Source organism: Vulpes lagopus, chromosome 5 (genome assembly GCF_018345385.1).
Source record: "Vulpes lagopus strain Blue_001 chromosome 5, ASM1834538v1, whole genome shotgun sequence".
NCBI lineage: Eukaryota > Metazoa > Chordata > Mammalia > Carnivora > Canidae > Vulpes > Vulpes lagopus.
Window position 1 is genome coordinate 89,770,771 of NC_054828.1, and position 25,508 is coordinate 89,796,278.

The 25,508-nt window shown below is 38.0% G+C and overlaps 1 protein-coding gene and 1 pseudogene across 3 annotated transcripts in view; one reads left to right on the plus strand and one right to left on the minus strand.

The window, feature by feature from the left end:
* Nucleotides 1-25,508, plus strand: part of CTNNA2 (catenin alpha 2) — a 1,087,920-nt gene that overhangs the window by 338,432 nt on the left and 723,980 nt on the right. For all 3 annotated transcript variants that reach the window (XM_041757142.1, XM_041757144.1, XM_041757141.1), the window contains exons 5-6: nucleotides 7,397-7,516; nucleotides 11,153-11,419. In XM_041757142.1, coding sequence (XP_041613076.1) covers nucleotides 7,397-7,516; nucleotides 11,153-11,419 — 387 coding nt within the window. The remainder of the gene's footprint in view (nucleotides 1-7,396; nucleotides 7,517-11,152; nucleotides 11,420-25,508) is intronic.
* On the minus strand, nucleotides 23,800-24,794 carry LOC121491961 (annotated as a pseudogene).

The window sequence follows — 25,508 nt, forward strand, 5'->3', positions numbered from 1 at the left end:
ATTTTTATTGCTCTCCTCTCCAGATAATGATATTTTCTCATTTCTGAATAGCTTACAGGGACACAGAGGGACTTGCCTTATCAGAAACTTATATTCATGTTTTTTCATCAATAATTCACTGAGTAGATAATGGATAATCAGTTTATTTTCCTAAAATACCTGCTCTCATTCTCTGCCCTGCACCCCAAAAAGTAATTGTCTGCAAATTGAGTAGTCATGAGCAAATATAATCCACACCAGAAAAATGAGTAAAGAATTACTGTGGAGGGCAGCCCGGGTGCTCAGTGGTTTGGCACCTGCCTTCAGCCCGGAGCATGATCCTGAAGACCCAGGATCGAGTCCCACATCAGGCTCCCAGGATGGAGCCTGCTTCTCCCTCTGCCTGTGTCTCCGACACACACACTCTCTCTCTCTCTCAAGAATAAATAAATAAAAATCTTAAAAAAAAAAAAAAGAATTACTGTTGAGATGGTGTGATTAGCAGGGCAAAGGGGCTTTGCATTCTGCTACCCTAAAATTATGTTCAGAAACCTAATGTTTACAAGACTGCTAAAGAGCCTGTCTTTTCATATAACATGCAAATATTCTAGTAGCTCATACTAAGCTACTTGTTTTATTATGCACTTATTTGTATGGGCTTTAATGTAGAGCTCCTTTTTAAACATCTTAAGGATTCTCAAGACTGAAGAAGGTCTTCTCTACTGTTGTTGTTTTAAATTCTGGACAATAGTGGTTGAATAGTGGGTGACATATAGTTCAAAGCTTGGTTATCACCCAGGTGGGAATTTGATGTTCCTGAGCAAAGCTAAAGTAATCATTTGCACATCAGACATCATTAAAAAATACTGAATTATAATCACTTTCATTGTTGCAGTTGCTGTGAGTGATTCCCTAGCCAGACATCTGATGTATCCTGCAATCAGCTAACATTGTCAGTGTGTTAGGTTGATTGATATGTGGCACTTCAGACTTTTCACGGAATCCCACATTGCAATTGATGATCATGAAGAGGGATATTTATTTTCCCTAGACTCTGAATTAATGTAATCAGATTGTATTGTCAATTCTTAGTATCGGTGATGACATTGCACACACAAACTCATCCTGACATGTATGTGTCAGAGAAAACAACCCCCCTTTTTTCTATCCTCAGGCTAGGTCCTGGAATAATGATATTCTTGATTATCTCAGACTTTCTCTCTAAAGGTGGAGTGGCAAAATAGAAAAACAATCACCCCTTAATCAGTTTCCCAGAAAAGTTAGATTACCTTCATAGCAATCAGAGGCCAGATCTAATGCTGCTGCCCCCTTGTTTGGGAGGCATTGATGAGGCAGGGTGACTTTAACATTACCTGTGCTTTTTGTGACATTAGCATAAAATAGTGTTGTGTGTCCTTAGTAATGGATTATTTCTTGATAGTTGCCTGTTTAGTCCTACAGCTCTAATGTAGAGCTTGTGTTTGAAGAATAGCAGTCAGTCGAGGTAAAATAGACTTGTCTGTTATTATAAAGAGAGAAATTATTGCCCAGGTTTTTTCATTAAAAATTTATTTATTTATTTATTTGAGAGAGAGAGAGAGAGCGAGAGAGAGAGAGAGAGCAAGCACATGTGCAGGGGGAAGGGCAGAGACAGGAGATAGAAATAATCGAGCCAACTCCTCGCTGAACATGGATCCAGATGTCGGGCTCGATCCCACGATCATGACCTGAGCTGAGATCAAGAGTCAAACACCTAACTGACTGAGGCCATTCCAGCGCCCCCTTAGAATATCTTCTCTGTCAGAGCTATTGTGGCATTTAACTAGGTTGCAACTAGGTTGTTTGGAATTTATTTGTGTATCTAGTTATCATTTCAAGAAATGCTTATTGGATACCAACTATATACAACGCACTGTGCTTAGATAGCTTAAAGGTGAATAAGTCTCAGCCCCTGCCTTCAAAGCTTTATAGGCTACTGGGGAACACATTAAGAAAGAAAGCCGTGCAAGTTGGGAAAATGTGCATATTGCTGTAATCTCACCTATAATGATAGAAAATCATAATGATTAGGATGTTTTCCAGTTTAAATAACAGAAACCCAACTCAACTTGGTACTTTAAAAAGGGAATATATTGGGTCACCAAACTAAGAAGTCTAGAGGCATTTAGATTCAGGCAAGGCTTGATCAAGGTACAAAAATATGACAAGAACCATGTTTCTATCTCCTTTTCTTCACTAAGGGCCCTCTTATCTACAGGTGTTTTCTCACAGTCTCAAGATAGCTGCTAATCATTTTCAAGATTTTCCTCTTCTAGACTAAGGATAGCATGAAAGAGTAAATTCTCTTCCCTGGTAGCTCAAAATGAAAGTTCTACAGTCTTGTTAGGTCTGTTGACTTGTGAATTAGGTGCTTATCTCTGAGTTAATTATTTAGAGAGGGAAGGAGATGTGCTGATTTTTAAAATTTGGTTAGCACTTATTCCTTTCCTTCACTATCCCCTAAGCCCCATATAGGATCAGTTCAACCAAATTATAGTGGTGGTCATTTGAAGATAATATAAGGAAGGGTGGGGACGCCAGGGTGGCTCAGTGGTTGAGCGTCTGCCTTTGGCTCAGGGCGTGAACCTGGGGTCTGGGATCGAGTCTGCATTGGGTTCCCTGCGAGGAGCCTGCTTCTCCTCTGCCTATGTCTCTGCCTCTCTCTGTGTGTCTCCCAGGAATAAATCAATAAATCAATAAATAATCTTTAAAAAGAAATGAGGAAGGGTGATGTGGCTGGGAGAAGGAGGTCTCAGGATTGAGTCTCATTAAATTGAATGAGATTTATCTTTCCCAGACCAATTTCTTGGATTAGATTGAACAGGTTGGGGTCACAAGCCCAAGCCTAAGCTGGGGCCTAAAAGTTGAGGGTGACTGGAAATAAGTTGGTCCCATTAGGAGAGTTGGGGGATGTATCATTCTGTGCAATAATAAGATTGAAACTACACAGTGATTTCAGCAAGGAGAGTTTATTATGAGGAATAATTAACTCCAATAGCAGATTAGAGTCATAAGAGACCGAGTCACAAAAAGAGAACTCTAAAAAACATAAGGATGGCAAATACAAGGAGCAGCTGTCACCCCAAAGACTGAGATACAGTGCTTCAGGGAGACCTTCCCCATCACCCTGAGCCAGGGCCAAGAATAGATCTTCCTACATCTTCACTTGATGACAGAGAGATTACTGAGGTGCCACACAAGCTAATAGAACTTGCTGGAAATCTGCCCTTAGGGCATCAAGGAAAAATGCTCATTGAGAGGTGTCTCACTAGGAGCATTCCACTATAGCATCATCCAAAGTGGACCATGCTAAGGGAAGCTGCTGGCCACCTAGTGGTGAAGAGGCTACTTCTGCTGTAGAACTTTTGGAGGGAGCATACCAAAACCAAGAAACAAAACCTTTCCCTCCTCCATTGCCAACCAGCACTCTCTATTAACGAGGCTTAACATCATGCCAAATGGGAAAGGAATAATATTTAAAAGGCCTAGCCATGTTTTGACAGAGCAGATAGAGGTGTGAATTTGGATTTGATAACTAGCCCAGGGAAAGAGTAGTTAGTGAATGCAAAGGGAGTGCTCATGCCATAAGAAAGAAGATATATTCAAGTCAGACAATAGACATCAGCTACAGAGAGCTTCACAAACCAAGGGAAAGAACAAAGGCATGAGAGCAAGAGAAGGGATTTGGGGTATTTTCAATAATATAATTGATTCTGTCTTTTTGGAGCATAGAGGGCAGGGTGGGAGAGGCACTAAGAAAGTTGGACAGGGAGATACATGTGCCTCAGAGAACATGATGATTCATTTGGGCTCTATGTGTAGATTATAGAGAGCCATCAAGTAGCCATCAAGTAGGTAGCCATCAAGAAACATTAAAATCAGAGCTGTGATTTAGATAAATAATTTTGGTAGCAATGTGGAAAAACAATTAGAAGAGAGATGAGTCCAAATAAGGAAACTGATGAAGAGACCATTGAGATTATCCAGGCCAATGAATAAAAGAAAAGCTGGGTGAAGTCAATGGCAGGGTGTAATTGTGAAAGGGAGGCCAATTTTAAAAATATTAAAGAGGTGGGATGACTAAAACCCAGAGACTTATCAGATGGGGCAAGGCTCTTTGTATTTGTAACCGGTTGATCAGTAGAATCCAAACCCAAACTCCCATCCACTTTATAAACCTATCCTTTTCTGGGAAACTGAGACAACAGAGCTGGGGAGTTAAAAGCATGAACTCTAGAGCAAACTATCGTGGTTTAGACCCAGGGTCCCCTACTCACTTGCTGTGAGGCCTTTCAGGAAGCCTCTGTATACTCTGACTTCAGTCTCTCTCCCATAAAGTATAAAATAAAATAATAAAATAAAATAAAATAAAATAAAATAAAATAAAATAAAATAAAATAAAATAATAAAAGGACAACTATCAATTGCAAAGGGCTGTTTTCTGGGATGAAATTAGGTATATGTAAGCCATTTAGAACAGTGTCTGGTACATCTCATAAGTACTCAATGACACCGACAAGTGTTATTTTTTCTTGCATCAGCTGAAAATAACTTTGGAAATATAAGCTATATTACTGTTGTGCTTCATTAAACATGACACTTTAAGAATATATGACGCTAGCATTTAATCATTCTTGCTTTCTGATGAAATCATTTTCTTGTTAACAAGAAAACAAAATTTAATCAGGAGGGGCAGCTTATCAAGGAAAAAGACTATCTAATCAAGAAGGCCAGCTTTAGGAGGCAGAGACATAAAATATGATGATACTGAGATACCAGTGGCCAAACCAGAGTACATGGCTAACAAGTAAAGTAATAAGATGTAGAATCTTATATCCACTCATGTATTAACTTAGGCAACTACTATTTCCAAGATATTTAATTTTTTTTTTTTTTTTTAAGTAGCCATGCCCAGCATTGAACCCATTGTAGGGCTTGAACTCACTACCCTGAGATCAAGACCTGAGCTGAGATTGAGTCAGAGGTTGCTTAACCAATAGGTGCCCCCAATATAATATTTTTAATTTAGTGATAAAACCAGATGCTTAATAAGAGAGTTATATGTGACTTATTAAATACTTTCATCAATGTCGCTTAAAATCCTCTCAACTCAATATCCTTATTTGGACCCTGGAATGAGGTCAATCTGTCCCAGTTGAATTAGGATCGTTAGGCCAATGATACATAGCCATGGTATGGATGGCTTACATGGATCACAAGGCAGACAAATGGCATAGCTGGGGTTCAGACAAGAGCAGCCTGACTCACAGCCCTCCTCACACATACTGACTTAGATCTAACACTGTGGGGTGCAGAGAGGTAGAGAAAGTTTTTGGGAAAAGTGGCCCAGGCTCTTCTTCTGTAAAAGAACTGCTTTTTCGGTGTTTGTTTGGCTTATATGGAGTCAACTTCCTTTAATCCAGACATCCAGAAAGAAAAAGATTTTTGGCTCTATTCAAAAATAAAAGCTTGAGAAGTCCAAATGAATATAAAAATCAAAAGTGCCTGGTGACTCTCTTTCTCTCTTTTTTTTCGCCTTCATATCCCTTCAGCAATCCCATTTGTCTTCTCTCACTGCCTGCCCCCCCCCCCAACTTTGGGCCCATTTCTTCCATGTTTCTATGGTGAGAACTTTCTACTAGGTGACCTCTAAGATCCTTCTAGATTAAAACTCTAAGTATGGCTAAGTTGACCTTTACACAGACTCCATCATTGGTGTTTCTCAAAAAAACAAAAACTTGATTGAATTAGAAACATAAATTCAACCTAGCATCTGGATTCTTCAAAGAAAACCAATGAGAAAATGTTAGGTGTAACACAATACTCCAAAGTGGTCTGATTAGTAATGGGTAAGAAGACAGTTTTTATATATATTAGAACAAATCCAAGATTTAGCTCCCTCAGAGATAATTATTTTGCTCTTCCCTGGAACCAGTTTTTATGTCCTCAGGAAAGATTTACAGTTTAAATAAGCAGCAGGAACAAATTTACTGCCAAGAGCTGTCCTCTAAGTGATGCTGTTGATAGCCATGTTAAGATAATTATAAATCTATTTAGGAAGTGAGACATTACTGATTAGTTGTTTTAAAGAGTTTGAGGTATGATATTCTAATTAAACTATGAAAATGCTTTATATGGCCCATGAAAATGTAACTTGATTTGAGTCTCTAAAAAAGCATCCTTACACACAACAGTTCTTTTTCCAGTGATACTTGTGGCTTTCTACATTGTCAAACAATGAACTCCCTGTATGTTTTCTTTTGATTTGCCTCAAACTACAAGAACTAATCAGAATTCTGTGGTAGGCCCCCATTTTCTCCATTTCACATTACTGTTTCTAAGCTGCCTGTTCTTTTTTCTATTCTATCAAAAGCCTGCACTAGTGGAAGCCTCTCTACTAGGCTCCCTTTTCATATAGAAGAACTTTTGATTTTGCAAACACCTGCCTGTGTCTTATTCACTCAAATTTTGTTCTTGGTTATTTCCTCTGATAAAATTGTTCCTACAATAATGCAGCGTGACTGACAATGATGTAGTCGGTTACTTCATAATATCTTAATTTTAATTGAGGCCACAGGTGTTATAGTCTTAAATCATTGCCAGCTGTGGAAATCTTCACCATGTTAAAGTTAAAATCATTCTGGAGAGGAGAGCTTAGTACCTCCCATTCCTCAAGTCATTCATAAAGGACTTCTTAGTGAAATTCATAACTGAAGTCCAGGGTCTCTCTGGAAAAGTTTCAGGACACAGTTGGCAGGAATTTGGAAGCAGGACACATCATTAGGAAGGTGTGCTTGATGCCACCTTCAGCTGCAACAAAACTTCAAATTCTCTTGCTTTTTCCAGATTCAGTAGCTCCTCTTTATAGTGGATGGCAAGGTATAGACTCAGCTTACAAGAACAGTCCCTTTAGTTCTGGCTTCCGAGGTGTTGACAAGAGGTGTGGTTACAGATTCAAGTGTGCTCAAATTTATAGGAGTTCCTTCAGATTTTGTTGAAGCACTTTCTCCTCCGAAGATTTCTAGAATTTGTTTTCAAATTCCATATTTTCTTCTTGGATCTATTTTCCTGTATGTTTCTACTTGAAGTTAGAAGTCTGTATTCCTAAAAAAAAAAAAAAAAAAGCAGTCTATATTCCTTATCAGAATCATAACCCAGTAAAATAGTCAATATAGTTCAAATGCTCCAAGAGTTCTGCAGCTGTCTCGCAGGTACAAAGTATTCTGTGTATCATGAATAAATATTCTGATTATAAATGCTTATCAGGGGTACTTCTATTTTATTTAAATACTAATTGTTTATTTTTTTTACAATTACAATTTCCAATGTGTTTAATATTTCAGTTCTATCCATTTATAAGTGTTTCTTATTACCTCAGGTGGAAGAGGCCCTGGAAGCTGTAAAAAATGCTACAAATGAGCAAGACCTTGCAAATCGCTTTAAAGAGTTTGGGAAAGAAATGGTGAAACTTAACTATGTAGCAGCAAGAAGACAACAGGTGGGAGAAGTTTTGGAAAATGTGTGTTTAAGTAACTTCCTAGCTTTATAGGCCTGAACAACAGATCAACCTCATCTGCTGGTTATCAAAGTATCAAATGCTTTCAGAACCTATGATCAAAAAAGGCTGTGTCCTACATGGGCCAGTTTTCATACCATTGTGGACCCTGGGGTACTCTCGGGCCCCTGCCTACCTAGAATAGGTCACTGGCCTCCTGTCTGACTGATGGGGACCATTCTAACCTTTTTTCCACTGTAGGAAAAACTCCCCAGTTGAAAAAAAAATAGCAAACTTTTGTGTGGTGCTATGGATGCTCTCTGAACACCACCTCTTTACTTGCCTTACTTTTTATTTCCTAGCCCCATAGACACCACAATGCATATGCAGCATGTTGAGTGAAACCTTTATGAAAGCCAGGAAGACAATGCAAATAAAATCAAGGAAAGGCAGAAAGAGAAATGAGGGGGGGGGTGTATAGGATATAACACAGGTGAGTGTGAGTTACTTTGATGAAGGTGGCTCACATGGAATCTTGTGTCTCCCTTTAAAGATAGCAGCTCTACACATTAAGTACCATTAGAGTTTTGTTCTCAAGGGTATGTTTTTTTTTTATTTTTTCCCTAGGAAAAGAACCTCTTCAAATGTGGAGGGGTCAGTTAAAATCCTTTCCACCCATCCTCTTCACTGTTCCTAGAATTCAACATTTGGGGGCAATTCCTAATGCCTTAAGATTGTCTATGACCAGTAAGAAAGTTCCATTCAACAAACGTGTGTTGAGTGTTCATCTCTGACACGTTGAAGGAATACTGGTACTATAAATTTGATGAAGATATAGTTCCTGCCCCTAAAAAGCTTACAATACTTTTTTTGTGTGAGAGACAGAGATGTGATTTTAGATGATGATATTTAAGTATTTTGGAATTAGCAGAATTCAAGTGGAATCTTGTGTAATAGTCCAAAATATAAGATGGATGGAATGAAGTTACTCTGATGCACATACATATGTGAGACCAAAAAACTACTTAGCTTATTTCAACAGCTGAAAAGAAAAAAGAGAAAATTGAATCTTGATCCTAGTGAACCGAAGGGACAATTGGCAAGAAAGGTAGGGGCCTAGAAATTCAGTCATGGAAAATTTTTGGATTTTAAGTGGGTGGGTAGTATTTGAATAGTTCAAAGTATGGCATCAGGGTCTCAAATTTACATTTTAATATTTTAGATATGCTGAACAAAGGAGAGTAGAAGAGTAGAGAGCAGCTATAGTTGGGAGGGGCTGATGTCTAGGTGAGAGATGGTCTTGATGAGTTGGTAGTGGTGGAAATGAAGAAGATTTATTTTGAAAATAGAGCTCTGAGGACCTGATGTTAAATTAGATGTGTCAGGTTAGAAAGTGGCAACAACCAGTTGAGTTCTAAGGTTCTGGTTTGAGCAAATGGGTAGATGGTGAATTTATAGAGATGGAGAAAACTGGGTCAGTTGGGTATGGAAATTAAGATTTCATATTTAGATACATTGACTTTTGAGATGCTTGTGAGCTATCCATGTAAAAATGTCAAATAGAAGAGAGATGTGGGTTGGAGATGGAAACACCAGTCATCAGTATATATAGCTGGGTATTAAAATCAATGGGAATGTATGAGATATTTATATAATACCCACACATATAATTTATTTCATTAATACCTTGTTTTTAATTAACTGCTAAACTCTTCCAAGAAAATTTAGGGGAAAAAATAGAATTGGAAGAAGGAAAAACGCACATAACACTCTACCACTCAGGGGAAAAAATGGTGCAATTTTGGTATAATGCCTTTTAGTTATTTATCTTCATACTGTATTTATAATCCTACTTTTTATATAAATAGGCATATTGTGTTCTGCTTTTTCATTTGTCTTGTAAATATTATCTATTTTTATTGAAAACTATTATATCCACATCTATCAAATAGATGCTTCAGTCGTTTACTTAACAAATTCATAATTCAACATTTAGATTGTTTGCATGTTTTTTATGTAATTAACAAATTTTTCCTCAGATATTCGTATGGAGAGACTCCATCCATCTCTCACTTCCACGTTTAGATTTTTTTTTTATAAGTATAGTATAAAGTAACATATGCACTTTCCAGACCCCTGTTCTGGAAGTTAAAAAGGCCCTTCATTACTAGTCAGGAGAAACTTTCAGTGCCTAGATTATTGCCTAGCATATAGAACACACTCAGGTGTTGGTTGCCTATTTGTGTTCATGCCAAGACTAAAAATAACCCCAAATTAGAAATCACGTTGAGGGCAGCCCCGGTGGTGCAGTGGTTTGGCACCGCCTGCAGCCTGGGGTGTGATCCTGGAGACCCGGAATCGAGTCCCACGTCGGGCTCCCTGCATGGAGCCTGCTTCTACCTCTGCCTGTGTCTCTGCCTCTGTGTGTGTGTGTCTATGAATAAATAAATAAAATCTAAAAAAAAAAATCACGTTGACTGACATGAATTTGTTAGTACATAAACAAAAAAGGACAGTTGGTTCATTAATTGTTACTTAGTGTCAATTTGTCTTTACAGTCCTAGATAAAAAATATAATGTGCCTCTCTGATGATTATTTTGACCAATAAAAGAGAGGATGTCATTGTTGCCAAGCCATTTATGTACTACAGACTGAATGAACAAATAGAAATTGAACCCCAGTGGTTCAAATAACCTTTAATGATAATTTGAAGCTGGAAAAAAAATTCTGAGATTTTTCCTCAGCTGGCAATCCTACATAGTGTCAGAGAGCAGCACTGTCTTTAACATTTCTATAAATGATGTGAACATTTTCTTAACAATATTCCTTAAAGCTGAAGATCAAAAGACTCCCCACTGGTGGTATTTTGACAGCCCAACTAGGAAGACAAATCATCTTTGGTCTTTTTTTATTCCCTAAACTCAATGACTGAGCTGCCATTAAAGGTATCTTAAAAAAAAAAAAAAAAAAAAAAAAAAAAAAACTATTCCAGAAATGATAATGAAGAGGCAGTGATGGGCTAAGCAAAACTCAGAAGAGTCTGATTGCCAATGTTTGTAATTGTAATTGAATAGGGAGGCAAGCAGTAGCAGAGACTGAAGTTTGGGTTTTCTATCTGCTGAGAACAACACTGTTCCATGCAAGCTACTGACAAGGTAGCTTGGTTTTTACATTTTTCCCAACCATATTTGAGTGCCTTTTATGAGCCAAACACTGCTAATGAGTTAAGAGCTGCTAAGCAAGATAGACAAGGCTTCCTGCTATCAGTAGACAAAATACAGGAGAGAAACATGTTCAAGTAAATGCAATAAAGTATAATAAATTTTGATGAAAGGAGGGGATAGGGGCTTGTGGGAGCAGATAGAAGGGAGTATAGCTTAGGAAACTGGATGGAGTATGCTCCAAGAGGATGGGCCATGTCAGGTGAAAGGGTAGGTAGAGGAGGGGTATTCAGGTATCTCATACAGAAAGAATATTATATGCTAAGTCCTGGCATCTAGAGTAAGCACAGGGGAGAATAGATAGTTTATAAAACTCAGTATGGTTTATAAAACTTAGTTTGTGACTCTAAGTTCTAGAACAAATGCTTTTGTGGCAAACTTCGTGGATGTGACAAGTTTCCTATTTTGCGTGCACAGGAGCTGAAGGACCCTCACTGTCGGGATGAGATGGCAGCTGCCCGAGGGGCTCTGAAGAAAAATGCCACGATGCTGTACACAGCCTCCCAAGCATTTCTCCGCCACCCGGATGTTGCTGCCACGAGAGCCAATCGAGATTATGTATTTAAACAAGTCCAGGAGGCCATTGCTGGCATCTCCAATGCTGCTCAAGCTACCTCGCCCACTGATGAAGCCAAAGGCCACACAGGCATCGGCGAGCTGGCTGCAGCTCTGAATGAGTTTGATGTAAGTATCCCAGTGATGCACACAGAGGAGTATACACTTGCATTGAAAGAAATTATTTGGGGATGAAGGGCCACAATAGTATACATGGATTTACCCTTCTTCAAGGCTTGTGATAATAAGGTGAACTACATAACGTGTTTGTTATTAGGAATCCAGCATAGGGGCAGAGCCTAGTTTTCTTGTGTTTTAAGGATCTTACAACTGTGTTTAAGAGGACCTGATCTTATGCAAGCAGAAACCCCGTAAACTCTTAGTTTCCTATACCACTAGTTATTTTTGCGACAGTTCATCATGTGGATGATTAAAAGGACTAATGTCATAGGCAGTGTAGGTTTAGATTGCCTCTATGTTACACTGGGTGAAGTGTCTTCTTCAGTGTCTTCCTTTTAAATCTATGACATACTCTGTTGTCCTCTGATCCCACATGGGATCCTTGTCTCTCTAGAATCAGCTCCTCTGGGTAGCACCCCATGTTGGACCCATGAATGACCCACATTCTGCACCCACTGTTTCTGGGGTTGTGTCTCAATGAGGGAAACAATGGGAGAATGGCATCAAAGTGAATGAGAGGGATGCATGTAATTAATACCCCTTACATTCCTTGGGTCAGGATATAGGCCCACCTATAGGAAGCTGGAATTCATCTGAGTTCATCCTGTATTCAGTGTGAGAGCCTACATGTGTTGTGAGAGCTACCAAGATTTAAAAGAATCTTTTTTTCTTTAAAGATTCTATTTATTTATATGACAGAAGGAGAGAGAGAACACAAGCAGGGGGAACAAGAGAGGGAGAAGCAGGCTCCCCACTGAGGAGGGAGTCCAATATGGGGTTCAGTCCCAGGACCCTGGGATCATGATCTGAGCCAAAGACAAATGCTTAGCCGACTGAGCCACCCAGGTGCCCAAGATTTAAAATAATCTGTATCTGTTTTCACGGATTGTATTTTCCTGTAGGGAAATGGGAAAGTAAAATGTGTTAAATACCTTTTAAGTGATAAAACACTTATTACAGGAATTCATAAGAGAAAAATAGATTGCTTAACAGCTATGGAGAAAGATGATGAGCTTGCTTTTGGATCTGTTGACATGAATTTTTGGCAGGAGATGACTGACTAGCAAAGCGGATCAGGAACAAAACAGTGATTGCTAAAGACATAAAGCTGTGAGATACAATGGAGGAATAATTATAACAATTCAGATAGCCATTTGCAGTTTTCACAGGGGTCTCCTCTTTTTTGTTAGTCAAAATATATATAGCTTAGACTGTATACTGTTCCCTAGGTTTTTTTGTAATAATTAAATATAATTTAAAGCATTTATAGCAGAAATTGGGCCTTAAAATGTAATTCACAAAGTTTTAGGAGACAACTGAAAATCCATTGGAACTAATAGAGTTCAGTAAGGTTATCAGTTTTAAAATAAGCATAACAGAAGACAATAGATTTCCCAAGTGCAAAAGTGTAGAAGAAAAACAGATCCTATTGACAAAAATGAACAATAATTTGTTGGCTTTATTTTATTCCTTAATTTATTTACTTCCTGTATTAGAAATAATCCTGATACAAATGTGGAGGACCAAAGGAAAAAAAATCACTGAGTAGTAAGTTGTACTTTTAGGCAAATGATGACATGATCCTGGGTAGGAAAACTATTGACTCTAATTTTTATAATGGTTAGACAATCCCGATAAAAATTCTGAGTTCTGGGCAGCCCCGGTGGCGCAGCGGTTTGGCGCTGCCTGCAGCCCAGGGCGTGATCTGGAGACCCTGGATCGAGTCCCGCGTCAGGCTCTCTGCCTGGAGCCTGCTTGTGTCTCTGCCTCTCTCTCTCTCTCTCTTTCTCTCCCTGCATCTCTATGAATAAATAAATAAAATCTTTAAAAAAAAAATTCTGAGTTCTTTTGCAACCTGACAGAGTGATGATAAAAGTTTCTTTCTGGAATAAGAGTGAAAAAGCCCAAATATTAAGGAAATGAAAATGAGCAGGTGTTGTACTCAGATATTAAAACATTATAATGCTACATTAATTTTAAAAGTGTGCATTAGACCAAAAAATGCCTAATCAGTTAAACAGAATAGAAAGTTGCAAAACAATCTCAAATACAAAATTACTTTATGAAATGGTACTTTTTAAAATTTGTTAAAAGGTGGATTATTTAGTCAGATTTTGACACAAATGCTTTTTTTTATAATCAGTCAAAAATTAAATAAAACCCATGAGGACCTAGTAATAGAGTAGAAACATAGCATACAAAGAACACCCTTGAAAGACAGTCAGACCCTTCAGCTGCTGCCACCTTCTGCCCAAGTGTGAGGACTCCAGCTTTCCCGTCTGTGTATCTAGAATCGCTTCAATGAGCGCTTTTGCTCAAAATGAACTTATCAAGGCATCATTGTAGTATGAGCTTTGGACTATAAACTAAACTATAACTTAAGGCCATGTGGGAGAAATCTGTCCACAAAGTATGTTGACATATATTAAACTTTCAACTGGTGTTTTTTTGTTTTTTGTGTTTTATAACTGTAGCAATACACTAGACGAATAAGGTTTTGGGAAGGAAATACATGGATATAACTTTTTTTATAGAACATGGCATATTAACTACTCTATTTTATTATAGTAAGTAATTTTTCTTATGCTAAGTATATGTTAAATAATTATATATTAGCTAAATATATTAACCAAGTAATATTTCATTATTAAATGTATTGGTTGACAAAAATCAACATGTAGAGCCATGTAAATTGGTAATTTATAGATAGTAATTCCATTTGGTGTGGTTCCCTAAAAATTTAGTAAATGAAATTTTAATACTCTCTCAAAAGTAGTAATGCTAATAAAGTATTATTGAATATGACAAGGTAGTAGGTAAATATCTAATTGTAAACTTTCTATCATTTGATATCAGCAAACCTACATAGTCCTTCATGATATTGGAAATTCTCTCACTAAAAATAATGTTCTCCTTCTCTTTGTCACAGAATTATACATTTCTGTAGTTGCATAATGAATACTTTGGTTTTTTTTTTTTTTTATTCCCTAGGCATATTGACTTGAAATTGGTTTAGAATTCAGACATCTGTCTTGAATCCTAAATGCTATTTTCAGATATTAAACAAATCAATACCACATTGGGTGGGAAACTTCATTCAAACTTCCTATGACTTGTTTTTCTGGCAATATCCCTTCCTGATGTTTGGTATAATGGCTTGCCAATGCAATGGAGATTTTAAAAAGCAAAGAATGTTTGAGATCCTGAAGTGAGAAGAAATGTAGAAATATACAGTTTCATCATCAGCATGGCTAGCATGCTCTAATGTTGAATGTGAAACACATTTCATATTAGTTGCCAGTGTACCAAACTCAGTTTTATGGAAGATAGGATGCAGAAGTGACTTAAAGTTTGATGGTTGACTAAGAACAAGGTAAAAATTAGTATTTTTACATTAACTTATGTAAATTTACAGGACTGATTTTTCTATCTAGGTAGTTAGAATTATGGCTCAATGCATGGTGACCTATTTTCTGGCACTATTCTTCTGCCTACATGAATAGTTGATGTAGTGATTCATGAAGCAAAAGAATGAAGAAAAAAACACAGTATTTTTTTTTTTAATTTTTATTTATTTATTTATGATAGTCATACAGAGAGAGAGAGAGAGAGAGGCAGAGACACAGGCAGAGGGAGAAGCAGGCTCCATGCACTGGGAGCCTGATGTGGGATTCGATCCCGGGTCTCCAGGATCGCGCCCTGGGCCAAAGGTGGGCGCCAAACCGCTGCGCCACCCAGGGATCCCAAAAACACAGTATTTTTAACAACTTGAAACTGTCAAGAGAGTCTCTAATAATAAAACAGCAAAAAGAAAATGATCACTAATCAATAGAAAAATCAGTCTCCGTTTAAAATGTGGCAGCTCCAGGTGGTTAATTTTATCTAGTGAAACTACTAAGGAATACTAAAAAGAATTTTTAAAAATATAATGACTACTCAGAAGTAAATCCTGTTATAATGTCAATTTTGATTGCCAGAAAACTTTTAACAGGAGGGTAGAGGAAAATTAAAAGTTATCCCTACAGAATTTCTATCTTAAAGAGAACATATGCTGTATCTTGTTTTTTGAAGCTTCTTTTGTAGGTGAAGATACTTTCTTTCAAAAAATGCAAATGAACACTATTCATGACCCAGTCTTTATAATTAATAGCTATTTCCCTTTTTAAAATTTTTATGTTCTCTTAAATCAGATAATTAAAAATAGATAAGATAGAGATAGAGTCCTCTAACTTTAAGCTTTCTACTTGTAACTTTTCTTACTTTTCCCATTTGCCCTGGGCATTTGCTTGATTAGTAATTCTTTTTTTTTTTTGGTACATTTAGTGTCTCTTCTCCACTTGTTCCATCCCCTCAGTCTATAGAAAAATGTATTTCTGTTCTACAGCCTAGAAAGAAAATAAAGCATAAGACTACTGTTTTTACCATTTTCTCATATTTAACTATTTTCCTTAGAGTTCTTTAAGAAAATCCCAGTCCTTGCTTGCATATCTTGACCTCACTAGTTCTTAGCTCTTTGAACCTTATCATCTAACCTCTACTCCTGTCCCTCCTCTGTAGCACTGTGTCTCAGTCTTTAAAGACCCCTAAATCTATGTGCTATTATTTTCTAGTTCTCAACTGCTTCAACCTTGGAATAGAAAGGAAATCTTTATGGTATTAACCATATTCTTTTTTTTTTTTTTTGTATTACTTTGAATTTGCAAGATTTAAACATCTGTACTTGAAGAGTAGGACAGTCTGGCCTCAGCCATATTGAGCTAGCTGAAATGTCACCATGACCTACCAACTCTACATAAATTGCCTTTCCTATTTCTACCTGATTTTTCATACCCTCCTCCCTCTAGTTTCTTGTTTTCTGTCCCTCCCTTTGCTACCAGCTTCTTTCTCTTTAAATATATTTACTTGATCTAATTTTAGTTTTCCTGCCTACCTAGTATTCAGGGGATAGAAGTATTAGAAGGTGAGCATAAAGCATCATACAGTGTCTGCATCACAGACCAATGGAGATAGCAGGACTCTGCATCTGACAAGGTTAGGGGACCGAGGCTAACTGCAGCCATGGGAGAATTGTGCCCTAGGGAGCATCTCCACACTACAGTGGTCACAGTCCCAAGGTTATTCTAACTGTGCCTGTCCCAGGTGTGCACAGACATTCTAGAAGCTCTAGTTGGAAGAACCTAGTTAAGAAACAGGAGTCCAGGTGGTAACTCACTTCATACCAGGACTCCAGCCCATTTCTGGGACATGAACGTTTCTGGACACCCAAGAGTAAGAACAACCCAGGCCTAGGTTCTAGGATCCAAGGTGGGAATGCAGGTCCAATAGAAACCTGGAGTACTGTACTGGTATCTTAGGTAAGAAGCCCAAATGCATGACCTCAGATCTATGCTGCAGGAGTAGAGGTTATCAACTGACACCCTCCTCCGAACATCACTCTTACAGCTTTGAATAGTGAGATTAATTCTTAGATGCTCCTCAAGGAGCCACAAACCAGAATTCCGGCTGGCTCAGGGATTCTGCAAGGGTTTTATGATCTCTCCAAAAGCAGGCAAGATGGAATGCCTATTTGGAGAAATACATTTTCACAGAGCATCTTGTTGAGTTCCTTCCCGATTCTAACGCTCCCTTTTGCTGTGGAAATCAGCATAGTCATTTATCAAGGAGGCTTACCCCAGATCTCCTCTCCTTCTTTGACATTCTACAAAGTCCTTCTTACTGCAGACATCTGGGAGCACCCATAGTAGATTAGGAACAGTATGTTTCCTCTGTATTGCATTAGAATGAGGACAGAAAAGAAAGGAGAAAGCCCTGGCAAAATATTGTAAACACACTGATGAGGAAAATGCGAGATGTAACTTATATCCTAAAGCAATTAGCAAGCAGGAGGCCAAATGCATAGCATTGAAAGCCAGTAAGCAGAACCATTTAGCTTCGGGAAATAAATTCTGGATTCCTAATTCAGGTACTAAAAAAGATGGAACAGGCAAATTCAGCAGCTTTCTGCCTGTCTGAATTTATGTCGGTATTTTTCAAGGCTTAACATCTGTATAGTTGTTATATCTGTTCTTCAATACTGTATTTGTACTTTTTTTAAAAAGTAAGCTGTATGTTCAACATGAGGCTTGAGTTCACAACCCCAAGATCAAGGGTCATATGCGCTGACTGAGCCAGCCAGGCGCCCTTATTAGTACTCTTTAATGATCTTCGCCATGTTCCTATGAAATGGTTCCCATTTAATGGCCTTTGGAAGTAGCCCAGGACATTGGGAAGAGCCCAGGACTTCGATTGTGGTATATGGCAGGTATTCCATGCTCTGTAAATTTCAAAAAAAAAGTAAAAAAAAAAAAAGTGTGACCTTGGGTTGCTGAGATGGTATCTCTAGGCCTGGGAATAAAGTTTAGCTATAGGATAGCTAAGATCAGTAAGAGCTTTTATAGTGTGCCAAATGAGATAAAAGAATGAAGGGCTACAAGGCATAAAGGAGAAATGCTTAGTAAACAGCTATAGTTACCGTAATGCATAAATGATATGATATGCACATACATATATAGTATGCACCTAACCTACTGGGTGTGTGTGGTAAGATTAGGGACAGAGAAATAATAGAAGAGTGATGTGTGAGGAGGTGGTGTGTGAGTAGGAATTAACATGCTAAAGTGTGAATGAGAGTGTTTCTCAGAACACCATTTCATGCAGAAGCAATCTTCAGTAAAATACCCCATTCTGGAACCCAGGAAATGAGGAGAAACCAGGCTAAGTGGGTAAGCTGGAGGAAGATCCTGGAGAGCTTTGTAGGCCTTGAAAGGGACTGAGCTTCAACCTGACATTAAGAAGTTGCTGGTGGGGCAGCCTGGGGGGCTCAGTGGTTTAGCTCCGCCTTCAGCCCAGGGCATGACCCTGGAGACCTAGGATTGAGTCCCTGCATGAAGCCTGCTTCTCCCTCTGCCTATGTCTCTGTCTCTCATGAATAAATAAATAAAATATTAGAAAAAAAAGAGGTTGCTGGTGCTCTAGGCAGAGGAATGAATGGTCAAATTTTTATTAAAGTTCCTCCTGGCTGCAGTATGGAGAATGGATTCCAAAGGGACAAAGCTGCAGTGCAGTGGGAGTCGTTAAGGTGAGAGGTTATCAATGTCCTAAGTCCATTGTTGGAATAGGCATGGGAAGAGTGGATGGTTGGGAGCAATGGTGAGGGAGGAGAGTCAATAGTCCTTGAGAAGTATACTTTTTATTTTTGTATATCAAAACTGAATGTTTTATATAGCAAGCTTTAGTTAATTAAAAAGGCCAAAAATTCTTCTAATTCCAAATAAGGAGTCTTAAGAAGTTTCAGTTGTTTGTGGGATATTTGATTTTTAGTATGATATAACTTCCTTGTGCTGTTTTTTTTTCTAGCTCTTAATTGATATATACATCAATTACCCAACAGTATGATTATTAGAAGCCTAATAATTCATGTAGATACATATTTTGAACATTTTAAATCTAAATTCTACATCTAGAATTTCCCTAATTTAGTTTATTTATGTGTAATTGAGCTTTCATTAGTTTGTGCTTACTAACTCACATTGTACTTCTTAGAAACAAACTCTTAGACATGCTTCTTAAAAAAAATTAGAGACAGATTTTCCCCTCTGATAGGACATAGTATCAATAACTGAGGGATAGTGGGGTCCAGTGATCCTCAGCTTTTCTCTATATTTTATCCCAATGGACTGCCTCTAAATTTTTTCTGTTCTTTTCTATTTGGGCAAATTAAAACTCCTCAAAATGGCCTGTTAAGCCTTTCTAGCTAGAAACTAACCGTGGTGTTACAGCATTCTTTATCATATACTGACATCTGGTGGCCAAATAGAACATCAAGAACACTCCAGTGGGTTTCTGAATACCTGTAAAATCTAGCACAACCTAAATACAAACTGTGGGCCCAGACTCATGATATCAATATGGGGAGGGTATAGTCTGCCTTCACAGAACTTTAAGTCAGCTTAAGGTACCCTTTTGTATGTTAAAATCATGCAATGGAAGTTGCATTAATCCTTTTTGAAAGACCTACAGCCTTGGGAAAGTGGTGAGGATGGATAGAAAGGTAGATGAATTTGTTGAAAGGGAAGCTCTAGTCAAAGTGTAGAGCTGAGGTGGTTCTGCTGGCTGAGTGTGGGACCAGGTCATCCAACATCAACAACATATTCTTTGCTCCCTGAGCCATACCACATCGCTCCCCAGGATCCATTTGTCCAATATCCTCATTTACTCTCCCAAAACCTTAACTGGGGGATATTGACACCTCTTGTTAGCTTCTTGTCTGCAAGCAACTTTAGTTTGTTAAGGTGTTATAAACCTAGGAATGTTTTCAATAGTATCATTTACTTTTTTGTCATTTTTTGAAATAGTTACTTCAAGGAAATATCCCAGGACAATTTAATTTTCTCTTCTACATTTCAATTAGTAAATATGGAGCTATAAAAACTCATTGAGCAAAAATAATAGGATTTGAAATATTTGAAAGTTGCAACTCAAATCCTTATTTGCCTCCCTGTTGTCTTTAATTGGAATCACTATGTTTCAATCTTCTTTTCTTTTAGTGAGAGAAAATATCAGAATCTATATTTTTCCTCCAAGAATAATTTTCTCCTTTGAGAATATTGGCAGGTTCTGTGCACCTGAGCTTACCTTTATTTCAAATAATTAGTACTAAATGTAAATAATTACTGATGTATCATATTCTAAATTGTCTAAACACGTGATGGCAAATGTCATTTTGATTGTCATTTAATTTTTAGACATACTTTAAAACTTGGGAATCAAATGAACTCTATCTAGTGAATTATTTAGTGATGAAAAATATAGTTTAAAAGACTGATCGGGAGCCCATGAGAGGCTCAGTTGGTTGAACATCCAGCTCTTAATTTTGGCTCAGATCATGATTTTAGTGCTCAAGCACAGATCCTCCTTGAGATTCTCTTTCTCACTCTGCCCCTCCCCCTGCCCACTCACACTCTCATACAAGTAAACTCTTTAAAAAATTAAAAAAATAAAATATTGATCTCCTTAGTCTTAGCTTCTTTAATGATTTCTTACCTTAGAAGTCCTTTTCTTAGTCCTTTAGCATTACACCTTTTCCTTTCATGTGCTCTCCCCGTTATGGTACCAGGGATGTTTTCAGTACTCATTCATAGCATTTGGTTTGATTCCAATGTGAAGTAATCATGTTGCCCCTCCCACTGAAAACACTAATTTTGAATTCTTATTAACCAAACTCTTTAATATATATCCTGAGCTTATCCAGCAGTATTTTCTGGAAACTTTACTATAACCTGTTTAATTTTGTTGTTCATTTCTCCAAATGTTCTCTGGTACTTTGTTGTGTTCTTTTTGTGGACTTTTTTGTGGACTTTTAATGGACTGTCACTTTTGCCAGTCCATTAAGGTAAGGCTGACGGGAAATGGTTACCCACAGATGCATGTGTACCAATAAAATTGTCAGGCAGCCAATATCGCTGAGGGCATGACTGGGTCCCATGCTGGTCATCTTGGTTACAGTCGTCATACTTGTGGACAATAAAATTTTTGTGTTCTTTTTTGTGGACTTTTAATGGACTGTCACTTTTACCAGTCCATTAAGGTAAGGCTGACGGGAAATGGTTACCCACAGATGCATGTGTACCAATAAAATTGTCAGGCAGCCAATATCGCTGAGGGCATGACTGGGTCCCATGCTGGTCGTCTTAGTTACAGTCGTCATACTTGTGGACAATGGGGCAGTGTAGCGTAGGACAAATAGAACAAGGTTGTGTCTGAATCTGACCATAAACCTCTTCTCTCTATGCCTCTACTTCTTTAGCTATCAAATGGAGTAATAACGTTGACTCATCAAGATGGTGATAATAGTTACATGGGGTGAACATTCATAGGTGCCTCAACCTTGGTAGGCACTCATAAATGCTAGTTGTCTTTTCCTCCTTGCCTCCCTTAACAGAAATATCAAAAAGATACCTTCCATACAATGTTAGTATAGAAACTATTCCCTAGAAAAGACTTAGGGAGCGGTTCCTGATTGAAAAGTCATTAATATCCCTTGACAGTAGCTACAAATAAAGTAATCATTTTATCTCCCTTGGCCACATACACATCCTAATATATAATAGCTTCCAAGGAAGGTTTGGCCAAAATGTAAGCAATCCTGAGATAAAAAGTAATTCTACATCCCAGGAGAAATTTCAAGCATAGATTAAATTTCCACCTGGCCCAAGAACGAATTTAAATTTTTTAAAAATATAGTTGATATACAATGTTATATTAGTTTGAAGTATACAACATAGTGATTCAACAGTGCATTATATGCATTATACAGTGCTCCTCATAATAAGCATAGTTACCCTCTGTCACTGTACATTATTACAGTGTCACTTACTGTATTCCCTATTGCTATACTTTTCATGCTTGTGACTTAAAGCTGGGAGATGGAACCTCTCACTTCCCTTTACCGTTTTGCCCTATCCTCCTACCCTCTGCCTCTGGCAAGCACCAGTACTCTCTAAGAGTCTCTTGATGGCTTGTTGTTTTTTTTTAGATAACACATATAAGTGAAATCATATGGTGTTGTCTTTCTCTGCCTGACTTATTCCACTTAGCATGACACCCTCTGTGTCTGTCTGTATTGTTGTAAATGGCAGGATCTCATTCTGTTTATGGCTGAGTAAAATTCCATTTTATGTGTGTGCATGTCTTTACAAACTTATGCATACATACCACATCTTCTTTATCCATCTATTGATGGACACTTATGTTACTTTCATATCTGGGCCATTGCAAATAATGCTGCAGTAAACATAGGGGTGCATATATTGTTTCAAATTAGTGTTTGTTTTCTTTGGCTAAATAGTAGTAGAGTTATTGGATCCCTTCTGTAATTATTTTTTAACAACATGTTCTACCCAAGTGATATCTTTTTGCCACAGTTAATTAACAAGACATGACACTTGTTTTAAAAAGCCTAATACAGGGACAGCCCGGGTGGCTCAGTGGTTTAGCGCCACCTTTGGCCCAGGGCCTGATCCTGGGGACCTGGGATCGAGTCCCACATCAGGCTCCCTGCATGGAGCCTGCTTCTCCCTTTGCCTGTGTCTCTGCCTCTCTCTCTCTCTCTCTCTCTCTCTCTCTCTCTCTGTCTGTGTGTGTGTGTCTCTCATGAATAAATTAAAAAAAAAAAAGCCTAATACAAAAGATAAGGAAAAAACAGTGTGAAAAGACATTAATTCCTACATTTAATGTTCAGCTTTTCTATCACTAGTACTCTCTTGAAAACCTTTAGAATTAAACCCCTCCTTTGTGATGAGGAGCAGGATGGATCCATATCCCTAGAGTAGAACATAGACTTATAAATCAGAGGGAATTTCTAATACTTGGATGATGCAGAGAATCAAAGATTACTAATAGCCTCCTTTTATTGTTGAGTCCATATAACCCCATTCATGAATGAAGAAGGTGATTTCCAGAGAACCCAAACACTTAGTTCAGAGTGACACAAATAATTATTCTCATAGCCAAAGTATGATTATGAGTCTCCATTTTGCTGGTATTGGCTAAGAATGGTACAGAAAGTGCTAGCCTCTCAATCTCTAAGTCCCTAAAGATACCCCCAAATAATGGTGCAATCTAAGTAGAAGAATATGCTTGTTTGGCCGGTACAGTTTTGAGTCCAGTCCTATCTTCCTCTTCTTTTACTAGTTTGCCTCTCCTACAGCTATCCGATGAAGAAATTCTGGAGCCAACCTTCTCATCTCCCAGGCTTGTACTTTTAGTCAGTTCTCGGAAAGGATGAGACACATGTGCATCTGTCTGTTTGAAATGTCTTCTGTCATCTTCTATAACCTTCTTCACACTTAAGTTTATTCTGATCATTGAAGGCTACTAAACTGATAATCATCTTGGTATTATTTTCTTTGGTATTATTTTGGCGTATGTTTGGAAATCTTAAAAATAAGCTTTTGTCATAATGTACGTAATTTTTTCTTTTTTTAAATTAAAATTTATTTCAAAAGGTAAAGTTTAAAAAAAGGTAAAGTTTTATATATCCTTTGAAAAAATGAGAAGTCAAAAGTCTTAGAATTAAGTAATGAGTCTTCAACATTATAAAGCCATATATAACAGTAATTAGAGTAGTAGTAATGTTTTGCCCTGATAAATATGTCACAGAATTCAAATCACAACTTGGATCCTCAATGATTCACAAGTCTTATCTTACACAATAAAGGTTTGGTCAGTTTTAAGATAAAATTCCTCCAGATATGCTGTCCTCAAGTCCTCTAATCTTATGGTCCATCAGCTCACACAGTGGGATAGATGGCTGCTGTAATTCCACAGTGGTTGTTCTGGCCTTTGGCCATTTTTACATAGCCATTCCAGCCCCATTCTGGACCCCAACTGTTCTTGACAATCCAAAATTTATTATTTGAATCTGTTCCTTCAAAGCCATTGCCAACCACCAGAACACCATGATCTAGATCTTTGCTACTGCAGTCTGGATCAAAATAAATGCTTGATTTGTAGAACTGGAAAGACTGATGGCCTACATCAATAGCAACAGGGATGGACCCTAGATTTGCCATTGCCTTCATTAGGGCCTTCTCCCGTTGAGAGAGGTCCACGAAGCCAGTGTCATGGGCAGCAGAACACTCAGGCTTGTAGTTACAGCTATCTGTGTCCCTTCCGAGATATGGATAAGATTCCTCTGAGTCGAGGCATCCGTTGTCCTTAACATACTGGAAGGCGTTATCCATCAGGCCACCATTGCAGCCCTCGTTGCCTTGAGCCTGAGAGCAGTCCACCAGGTTCTGCTTACTCAGTGGCACAAGTTTGCCTGTCTTCCGGAACATCTGTCCTTCGAGGGCACCAGTTGCACTAAAAGCCCAATAAGAACCACATTGACCCTGATTCTTCACAGGAGTTACATAGCCTTTCTCTCTCCAGTCCACAGATATGGGGATCTCAGCAAAGAGAGGTTTTTGGAACACTTTCCCTTTCTTGTGCTTCTGGTTTTGAAAGCCATTGATCACCTGCCTGAATTCTTCATTGGTCATATCACCAAAGGCATTCATTGCCATTGTGAAGCCATATTTCCTTGGCTATATTCCCGATTATGCAGTTCAATCATTTTCATATTCTTCTCCCACACTGCTCTCCTCCATCCTTCTTCATTCATGCCATATAATCTCCTGTGCATTGCCTTCCACTGGTACCATTGCATTTAGCTTTGATCAAGTTTTGGAGCTGCTGAGGCTATTCCCAAGCAAAGGGTAGTCAAGAAGAGTGAAGGATTCATGTTTCAAAAACCTGTCCACAGCTGTGCAGGCGCACCCCACGGATCGCTGAACCCCAGGAATCACCATAATTTTTTCTATATAAGAAAAAGGCTTAGATCTTTCCTTCTATTTTCTTTTTGTTCTAAATACATTCCACAGCTTCTTTTCTTCCAGGAGATGTTTATGAATGTTACTTGGAAGGCCAAATGAATTCTTAGTTGGGAAGTTTGAACTGACTGCAGTGATCCCTAGGATACTTTCCAAATCTAGCAAAACTGACCAGATTTGCACAAGAGTTAAGAATCCTTTGTACCTGAAAACAAATATCATTGTGAAGAATGTTTGCATGTATTGACTTGAATGAATGATCCAGATTTTTAAATCACACATTTTCTCAAAAGAGTCTTGTGTTTGGCATAGCATAGCACAGAAACATCAAAGGGGTGGGGGGGGGGCTTTTTTTTTTTTTAACAGAGTCCTATGACAGATGTGAAGAAAGATAACATTTGTGGAGATCTGAAGTAGATCTCTTAGGTTGGAAAAGATAACGTACTTGATCTGTCACCAACCTCCAGAGTGGTGGCAGCCCTTTGGCCTGTGAATGCATGCTGGTTTTCTTTTCAGATTCTCTCAAACCTACACACCAGAATCACTTTTAAAATATGGAGGAGCAAAATAAACCTAAAGTGATACAAGGCAAAGGCAGATATAATATTAACATTCTAGTATCTAAG